This window comes from Akebia trifoliata, chromosome 9, assembly GCF_017979445.1.
Source record: "Akebia trifoliata isolate Shusen 1 chromosome 9, ASM1797944v1, whole genome shotgun sequence".
Taxonomy (NCBI): domain Eukaryota; kingdom Viridiplantae; phylum Streptophyta; class Magnoliopsida; order Ranunculales; family Lardizabalaceae; genus Akebia; species Akebia trifoliata.
Window position 1 is genome coordinate 15,630,322 of NC_141383.1, and position 10,270 is coordinate 15,640,591.

At 33.4% G+C, this 10,270-nt stretch overlaps 1 protein-coding gene across 1 annotated transcript; it reads right to left on the reverse strand.

Annotated features, from left to right (window-relative positions):
* Positions 1-5,727: 5,727 nt before the first annotated feature.
* On the reverse strand, positions 5,728-6,111 carry LOC147394395 (protein TIFY 10B-like). The gene has a single exon (XM_086453287.1). It carries the CDS (start codon positions 6,109-6,111, stop codon positions 5,728-5,730), a length of 384 nt encoding a protein of 127 aa, XP_086309413.1.
* Between the last annotated feature and the right edge of the window lie 4,159 nt (positions 6,112-10,270).

The following is a 10,270-nucleotide window of genomic DNA, read 5'->3' on the forward strand; positions in this document are numbered from 1 at the left end:
TTTTAACCAAAATCTATAAATTTGACTTCAAGCTCTATCTTTTTGGTGGGTTTTGTTAAATAATGATGAAATTGAACTTTTAACCTACACTACATGTAAACAATAAAAGGCTAAACTTTTGCATAAATCTGTACTTTTGATATTGTTGAAGAAACAAACACTTGGGTTCATAATAGCAATATAAACGAATGAATCTTATTTATGTTGTTTTATATGTAAAATTTGGGATTTGAACCTATCGCACCAATAGTTCTTGTCATGTACACTAAACATGAGGAATCTAAGAAATACTGGAGGAAAGTTGTTGTGGTAAAGTAATGATGGAGTAGAGACATAGTTTCTGTAGAGGTCATCCTACTCATTTGCTAAGTCAAAATGCGCATGAAATTTTCATAATAAAATGCACTGATAAAAGGTATAGTTATCTCCTAACTCGAACGAAAACATTTATAATTAATAGAAATACATTTACAATTATGAAGCTGAAATTTTTTCCTTTGAGATAAGCAGTTTAGGCTCTAAAAGAAAACTACTATTTTTTTTTCTTATCTAAGATGAAAGTTTTATAAGGAAAGAATACTAATAAGACAATTAGAGATCCCAAGTTTAGGGTTTGGATTGCTGTGGGTGGCCTCTTTCTACTAACTATTTTATTGTATTTTATTTTTGTCTAAATCAATTATTAGGTATGTCAAAGTTGAATAAAACTGAGATAAAAATATGATGTTGACCCTACACTAAGAAATGGGGGCAGTTTTTAAATTATAACAAACATCATCATTAGGAACACTTGCTATGGGGTTTGTACCCATCGCTTGATTGACAAACTACAATGCAAAAGGGTAACTACCCTATTTCTAATTACAGGAAGAGAAGTGTTTCTGGAGTCCAACCAACAAGATCCATACACTTTGGGAATTATGTTCGTGTGATTAAAAATTGGATTCTACTTCGAGTTCTCTTTTTTCCTTTTTCTATAGTAAGGTCTTCTTCACTAGTATCTTGCATATTTCTTTATTTACTTTTGTTAAATAATAGGTTATAATGTTGGTCCTCACATGCCTTTATATTTATTTTGTTCAAGTCAGTATCATAATAAATGTAAATGTCAAGTTAGAATTTATAAAATATAGGAAAGCAATGTCATTAACACAACATAAAACCCTCATAATATGTCTAATTTTGGGTAGACGTTGAGACAGATGAAGTGTAAGTGTAAATGAACTCAGCAGAAACATCTGATAAGAACATTTAAAGTATAGGAATTGCAAATCTATTATTGAGGTGATGTTCTGTTCTCATGTCTTAAAGTTTATATGGGTGTTTTGTTTCAGTCTCTCAATTCCCATTTGATTCGGGTGGTTTTTTTTCCTTCTTGTTGTGTGTGTGTGTGTTGGGATGAGTGGAGGTTTGGGATAAATGATGGTGATTGTATTGATTATTTGCATTCAAACTGACCCTCAAAAGTTATATGAATTCTTTTTCACATGCCTTATGAAACTGATTATTTGTATTGATTATTTCTCATCTATGAATTCTGTGTCACATAGATGATTTTCTGCAATTATCAATGTTTTTCACACTCACATTATGGTTTTTTTTCTTTTAGATCGGCGGTTTTGGTGATGATGGAAATGAAGATGAAGGGTTGGAAAATGCAAGGTGCTTCTTTTACCCTTTCATGTGGATGTTAAGTTCATAATTTAAGGAAGATCTATGTTTATTACTTTACTTTCTTAGTTATCTTATTATTTGTTTTCTTCTGAGTTAACATACGTGCATATTGTGAAACTAAAAACATGAAACTTGAGTTGAATCAACCATAGTTGAGATATAGTGGAAGGAGTGAGTTAAAGTGGGAAAGATCGGTGATTTGTCACTGCCTTTGCTAGATCTATAAGATGTACCCTTTTTTCTACACATAGTTCTTGGGTAGTACTAATCTGACAACATGATCACTAAGTGTAGGAAGCGTGGCTAAATACTTGTACTTGGTGTGGTGGGTGTCATCGTAATTGATTTGCCATACTTGTGTCTTGTTATCCTGGTGAGCATTGAAAGGTTTATTGTTAGAGACTACTAGTTACTTCATCGCACCGTTTACAATAGAAACAATATTGTTTGTTGAATTATCATCTTCATTATATTTCACACACACACAAATGGTTAACTGTGTCAACTATCTAAATTTGGTATGTGGTAGCATTAGAAGTTTAGTTGTTCAATTCTTTTCTCATGTGTATATGTATGCCTATGTTGCTACAATTCTTTTCTTGTGTTCTCCATCTTGTTTATTCTACCAAGAAGGTCTTCATCACCATCAACAACAACACCTTACCCAAAAAATTTGAGATAAGTCTTTCGGATTATAGAATGTGTAACAATATTAAATTGAAGATACGATGTGTCTTATAAGCTGATTATTGCACTTAACCTATGATTTGAATGTCTAAGAAAGGCAATCCTTGGAAGATATCAAGAATGTCTCTATAATCTCACAAGTGACTTGATAATGGCACTAAGGTAGAACCTTTGGTTATCTGCATAAAGGTATATGTTGTCAAATTTACGCACGCAAGTATACATATCGAAACAAGTAATAAAGTGATGAGAAAGTATCGTTCCCACGGAGACTAAATACCAATTTATTCTTAATTACTAATTTATCTCACTCTAATTTTATCCAAACAATAATGAAAAGAAAATTTAAAAATAAACAAGGAAAATAACGTAGATAATAAATTTGTAGATTTAAAATTAATGAGTGATTAAACCTAGGTTTATAATTTCCCCCAAGCAATCCACTTGATTAAATTCTCCTTCCTTCTATGATAAATTAATCCATTATAATTGTTGTTAATAATAAATTTCAACAAATATACCTCGAGATTCGTGAAATATGCTCACAAATGATTTTATTGATTTTGATGAAAAGTAGATACAGATCCCAATGTTTCCTCTGATTAACAATCAAGTACAAAAATATGATGATGATGTATGTAGTTTTTCTTCTCTCCGACCTTCGCGCTTTATCGGCTGAGAAGGCTGCTTTGACGTTGGCTTTGTTTTGTACTCAATCTTCTGTAGAGGCTTCTGTAGATTTTCTTCTCTTCGGGCTTCGTACTTTATCGGTTGAGAATGTTTTCTTGACTTCCGGAGAAGGACTTTATGCTTGATCTTCTCTTTAGTCGGAGTCCGGATCTCTGAACAACCTTGCTTTGTCTCTGGAGGAGGGCTTGAGAGCTTTTTCTTCTCTAGAGGGAGAGCTTCTATCTTCCGAGAAAAAGTGATCCAGATCCCCCTCTCAATGAGAGAGGTTCTTATATTTATAAACTAAAGATAATTTAGCTTTCCAATTATAGCCCAACGTAAAAAAAAGTTTAATTGATTTATTTAAAAGGCTAAATTTGTCCAAATCCAATTTTAAGGATTTTATGGATCATTATTGGGCCAAACTCATTTATTTGGGTGTAAGGCCCAATATTTAACATGGATCACTTGGATTTGCTGGATCATGGGTTTTATCTGCGAAACCCAAATCCAAACCATATGAGGCCCATCCTGACTAACGGACACCTGATTTAGATTTATATGCCCAATTTTGATTTGGTGGGCTTTTTGGTTAACTTAGAAGGCTGTAGGGACCCGTTTAAATTTTGATGCCTACAAATGCCCCCTCAAGGATGTGTTATTGAAAACGTAATTGAATATGATACATCCTTGACTATGTTGACAGATGTGTGAGTGCCTTGAATTCAGAGTGATTGGTTAACTACTAAAATTGATGTTCTTGATCATGATGTTGTTTGATTAAACAGATAAAAAGCTCACCCACTCAGGCCCTTTTTTTTTTTTTGAACTTCTCTTCACAAGCAACACCAAAAGAGAACAAGGCCATTCATCATATGATTTTGTCTATGTGAGATGTATGGGATCGTACACTCATCTCCTCATTTCCTTTGACTAGCAATATTTTCATGTGTATTGAGACGTATGAGATCAACCCTTGAAAAAAATTCAAATGGTTTAGGTGTGAACACCATCTTTGGTGTGTATGAGAAGCATGGGAACAAACTCATGTACTTGAATAAGCAACTTTTCTTTTTAACAGAATCTCATTAGAACAACTTTTGGTTGTTAAGCTATTGTGTGTGTTGTATAAGATCATGTCCTTTTGTTCTCATCTAACTAAACTTAAAGTCAAGTATGTATGAAAAGCATAGGATCATATCCTTTTGTTCTCATCTGACTAAACTTAAGTTGAGTATGAATGAAAAGCATAGGATCACACTCTTTTATTCTCATCTCCCAGCCTTTTAACTTCATCAAGTTACCTTTCAGCAAAGGTTCAAAATTACACACAAGTTTCAAGTTTCACATGGTGTATTACCCCCTTCAACATTCGAAGATTTGATACAAAATTAGATTGGGATTCATACCTTGATAAGAATAGTAAAGGTGTTGTTGATGGTGGGTTTATAGAGTGGAATCCAAAATTTTCTTCCTCAAGAAGTTACAGTGGCTGCTCAAGGGTTTTGAAGATAGAGTTTTGGACGATGAAATTAAAGGCTTTTGTGAAGAAAATGATAACCATTGGGTTGAAAGATTGATGTCTCCCCTTTTTCTTTATTATCATTTTTTTTGGAGCATTCTTGTTTGAGTTAACTCGTCAAGCTTTTGGGTTGATCCTGAAAGACTCCCGCATCTGGTTTTACTAAGTCGCCTCAACTTTAGCTGAGCTAAGTTAAGTTGACTCACAATAGGCTTCAGGTTTATTGAAAGTGAACCAAGGACCCTAAGTAAGATTCCAATCTTACTAAGTTAGTAAGCTTAGGTTACTATTTTTTTTCTTTTGTTTTTTTTTTATCGATTTTTTTACGGCTTTGTGTAAACCTTTCGAGGATTGGCAATTAAAAACTGGGGTGTCAATATAAGTTTTAACAAAACTAAAACCCAAAATCTCTTCCATGGTTGCTCATTCTTGAAAGTTCAACAAATCGATATGCTCTATCTTGCTCTTTGGCGAATAACAGCGATTCTCATCGTCTCCTCTCTCTCAAACTTTCTTTTCTTCTCTTCTTCTTCACGTCTCTGCCCCACAACCGTGTCCAAGAAGGACTTCTTCTTCTACAAATTGATCAAGCTGGTTAGGTGAATCTCTTTCAATCCTTCTGCTGTTAATGCCTGATCCTTGAAGGACTATTGTTGCAACACATCGATTCTTGGACTACTACATGCCCACAGGTACCTTTTTCTTCTTCTTTCTTCAAAAAAAAAAAATTTGTGCATAAATAGGGGCTGCGACCTCTACCCACAAATAAACCATTGTTGGGTTCATTTGAATCTAATCCAGGAAGGGAGAGAATAAGAAACGTTCATGGATTACCAGTTGAGGACGAAGTTTCAATGATGAAGAAAATATCGAAACTGGGTTCTTTTAAAAAAAGAAAAATTTGTTTGCCCAAACTGGGGCATACAACTTGATCTTGTGTTCTACCCTGTGGTGCTATTGCTGTGGAGGTAAACTTCTCACCTTCTCTTCTTCATCTTGCAGTCCAAACTCAGAACATGCTCAACAAGTATATCTTCTCTCCCCTTCGTCTGCTACTAAGGCAACATTGTTGTAGAAATAAATGTAAGTGGACAGGTACCATTCTTATCTTTGTTTTTTTTTTAATTTTCAACTTTCCACCACATTTTCTTTTAGGTGTTGAAGCTGACAATATGTTAACCAAAGCAGACTAGTTGGTATGGTTCTCTTGCATCAATCCTATCTTTTCTCTTCGCCATGAACCGATGAAGAGAAGGTTTTCTTGCAATTGGAAGATCTGAAACAAGATACCTTTGAAGATGACTCTCTTGGGTTGAATTGATTTCAAAATCAGAAACCAAATTCGTACCCGAAATAGCAACGTTACTAGAATTGAGTTGTTCAAATTTTGAGGTCGAAGCGAAGCTACTTCCATTGTTTGCAAAAAGCATAATTTCTTGTGCCTTCTCTACCAAAAAGTTGTCGAACGTAAGTACTTTTCCAGCATACAATATCGTCACTTCAGTAGATTTTGGATCCGTTTCATATCTGAAATCAGCCTTCTTTGGAATGTCTTCCATAGAAATGGATTGATCAAAATTGAAATTTTGAGGGAAACAAATCCATGGCCTTGAAGACCGTAGCGTTTTGGTTTAATACTTATCTTGATCTTTCCGTGCTCGGTGTCTGTTTTAACTGAGGTGCCTGTAGGCATCCCATTTTTGCAATCGCCTGATTGATCAACTCGTCAACCCGATTGCGACGGTTCCCAATGACGGATGATATTCCAATGCTTTATTTGTTACTAGATGTGTTTCAAAAATTCAGATGAGGTATCTCAAACTAACAAAACTGTAGAAACCACGCTATGCTAGGAAAATATGACCCAGAAACGTAGAAATCATCATCTTGCAGATAAAAAGAAGCTTCACGATAAAAATCACTAAAAAATGACCAAATTATCAAAATACCCCTAACATCAAAATAATCCTAGAGCCTACAGTACGTTCAGGAAAATCCTTTCAAACACATAAAATAATAAATCGAAATCAAATAAATCATTTCGTCAATTTTCACAAAATTTGATAAAATTATGAAAATATCCCTCATAAAGTTCACGACCGTTTCGCACAAAAAATTTTATAAATGAGACAAACCAATATTCTCAATAAATTCCATACGAAAAATTGATTCCAAAACATCTTGAAAAATTGAAAAACGACTTAAAACCCAAAAAGTCCTCTCCAAGGGCAAAATGATAATTTTAAAATTATAATAATTAAAAAATTAAAAATTATAATAATTAAAAAATTTTAAAATTAATAATTAATACAGTAATTAATGTAAAGTGAAACCTTAATTAAAATTAAAGTCAATCAAGTAAGACTTAAGTCAAAATCCTAAAGTCAAGTCAATCAAGTAAGACTTAAGTTAAAATCCTAGATTCTAGTTAATCAAGTGAGACTTAAGTCAAAACCCTAATCAATCTAATAAGACCGAAGTCAAACCCTAAACCTAATAGAATTCTAATTAAACTCTAAAACTACCTAATGTAATTCTAATTAAACACTAACTCTATCTAAAAAGCTCTTAAAATAATTTATAAATAAGGGTCCCTACAACCTATTTTCGTATCAAAAAATAAACACTAAGAAAACTAGGTCAAAAAGCTTCCCTAGCCTCTCATAAACATTAATTTTGAAGTCCAACTCCTTACCTAACATCCATAGCTCAAAAAATACTTAGAAATCCTCCAAAAATACCTAAAAATCCATAAATAAATCAGAAATAGTCAGATCTAATAAGGAGGTACATCGTCTTGGAGGTCTGAAAACGCCCTCGATCTGTGGGGTGCGCGGATCCACTTTTGATTTTTGAGGTTTGGGAATCGTCACCTAGTTATTACGATCTAGGAATCGAATATTAACTCTAGAAGAAAAATAACACTCATCTACGAAAGAAAATACGGGTCCAGGTATCACGTTACGGGGTTGGAAGGTGTTAGGCACCAACCCCGCCCGACGAATGCCGGTCTCTACCTTTCCCAAATAAAACTACATTCCTAAAAAGATCTAAATAATAAAAGAAATATTTACCTTTACGAATGCAACGGTTTTGTTCCCTCAGATCTGATAGAAAAGCTCTTCGTACAGCACTCCTCGCTTCGTTTTGTTACCAGATTCGCTTTAGATCTCCAAGATAAAGTACCCCCTTCTTAGATCTGAATTTTTTTTTTTTTTATGGATTTCTGAGTGTTTTTGAAAGGGTTCTAGGTATTTTTTTTAGTTAAATTTGGGGTATGAATGTTAGGTAAGGAGTTAGGACTTCAAAATTAGGGTTTAAGGGAGGCTAGGGAAGCTTTTTGACCTACTTTTTCTAGGATTTAATTTTCATCCGAAAATAGGTTGTAAAGACCCCTATTTATATATTTTTTAAGAGTTTTTTAGATAGAGTTAGAGTTAGATTATGTTTCTTTTAGATAGTTTTAGAGTTTAATTATGTTTCTTTTTCAAAATAGTTTTAGAGTTTAATTAGAATTCTATTAGATAGTTTTAGAGTTTAATTAGGTTTCTTTTAGATAGTTTTAAAGTTTAATTAGAATTCTTTTAGATAGTTTTAGAGTTTAATTAGAATTCTTTTAGGGTTAGGGTTTGACTTAGGTCTTATTAGATTGATTAGGGTTTTAACTTAAGTCTCATTTGATTGACTAGAATTTAGGATTTTGACTTAAGTCTTACTTGATTGACTTGATTTTAGGATTTTGACCTAAGTCTCACTTAATTGACCAGATTTTAGGATTTCACTTTACATTAATTAATATTTTAATTATTAATTTTAAAATTTTTAATTATTAAAATTGTAAAATTATCGTTTTGTCCTCGGAGAAGACTTTTTACATTTTAAGTCATTTTTCAATGTTCCTGAATGTTTTGGAATCGATTTTTCATAAGAAATTCAATGAAAATATTAGTTTGTATCATTTATGAAATTTTTTGTGTGAAATGGTCGTGAACTTTATGAGGGGCATTTTTGTAATTTTGTCAAATTTGGTGAAAATTGGTAAAATTATTTATTTCGTTTCGATTTGTTATTTTATGTGTTTGAAATGATTTTTCTTAGCGTAATGTAGGTTCTAAGGATGTTTTGAGGTTAGGGGTATTTTGTTAGTTTGGTCATTTTTTAGTGATTTTTATCGTAAAGCTTCTTTTTGTCTGAAAAATGATGATTTCTATGTTTTTGGGGCACATTTTCCTTGCGTAGCGTGGTTTCTACAGTTTTGGTTGCTTGATATACCTCATCCGAATTTCTGAAACATATCTAGTAACAAACAAAGCATTGGAATAATCATCCATCATTGGGAACTATCGCAATTAGGTTGACGAGTTGATTAATCAGGTGACTGCAAAAATGGGGTGTCTACAAATGTCCCTCTTTAGCAGAGGGTTGAAGCAAACTAGATAACAAATCTATTTTGGTAGATAGTGCAATATCCGAATACCAAAGCTAATTACAATTCATTTTTCAGCCTGATTTAACAATTCGTTGGTACGTTCAGATCCTTAAGGGTAAAACTCTCCCCGAACAAGTTTGTCAGGTCCTCGAACTTGAACTCTCACTGGCTATGTCAGATCCTCGAATTTTAGAAAATTCTCCCTGCCTAATGCAAAAGTATACGTGTGTGCAATGGTGTGATGCTTACTAAGTAATAATGTATCAGGTCCTAGAGATCTTCTCTCACTAACAATAGTGATTTAAAATAGAAATGTGCTTATGCAACGAAAGCAATCATGGCAAGGTTGAACAATGAGGTAATTGGAGTCATAACATTGTAGGAACTTCGTTAAATCCTATTTGAAATTGGTTTTTAGAGTTCAAAAAAGTTTGAGTCTCGTTTATCAGACTCGAGCCTATTGTAACCACGCTTCTCGGGCTAAGTAACTTAAACAATCCTGTTAATTCATTCTATGATTCAAAAAAGTTGGAGTCTCATTTCTCAGACTCGAACTTATTAGAGCAACGCTTCTCAGGCTAAAGTTTACAAGAACTTAAACAATCCTGTTAATTCTTTCTATAATTCAAAAAAATTAGAGTCTCGTTTCTCGGACTCGAATTTACTAAGCCATGTTTCTCAAGCTTAGATTTATAGGAACTTAAACAATCCTATTAATATTGGAATCTCGTTTCTCGGACTCGAAGTAAAGTTTACAGGAACTTAAACAATCCTGTTAATTCATTATATGATTCAAACAAAGCTGAAGTCTTATTTCTCGAACTCTGGCTAAGGTTTACAGGAACTTAAACAATCCTGTTAAAATTGGAGTCTCGCTTCTCAGACTTTGGCTAAGGTTTACAAGAACTTAAACAATCCTGTTAATAGTTAGAGTCTCACTTCTCAAACTCGAACTAAGGTTTACAGGAACCTAAACAATCCCGTTAATTCATTCTATGATTTAAAAAAGTTGGAGTCTTGTTTCTCGGACTCGAACTTATTGGAGCCTCGCTTCTCGAACTGAGGTTTATAGGAACTTAAATAATCCCGTTAATTCATCCTATGATTCAAAAAAAATTTGGAGTCTTGTTTCCCGGACTCGAACTTATTGGAACCATGCTTCTCAGGTTGAGGTTTACAGGAACTTAAACAATCCCGTTAATTCATTCTATGATTCAAAAAAAAAGTTGGAGTCTCATTTCTCGGACTCGAACTCACTAAGCCACGTTTCTCGGGCTTAGATTTATAGG

Bases quoted from the DNA above. Each gene is read 5' to 3' on its own strand.
- LOC147394395 (XM_086453287.1), bottom strand. From the start codon at position 6,111: ATGGAAGACATTCCAAAGAAGGCTGATTTCAGATATGAAACGGATCCA.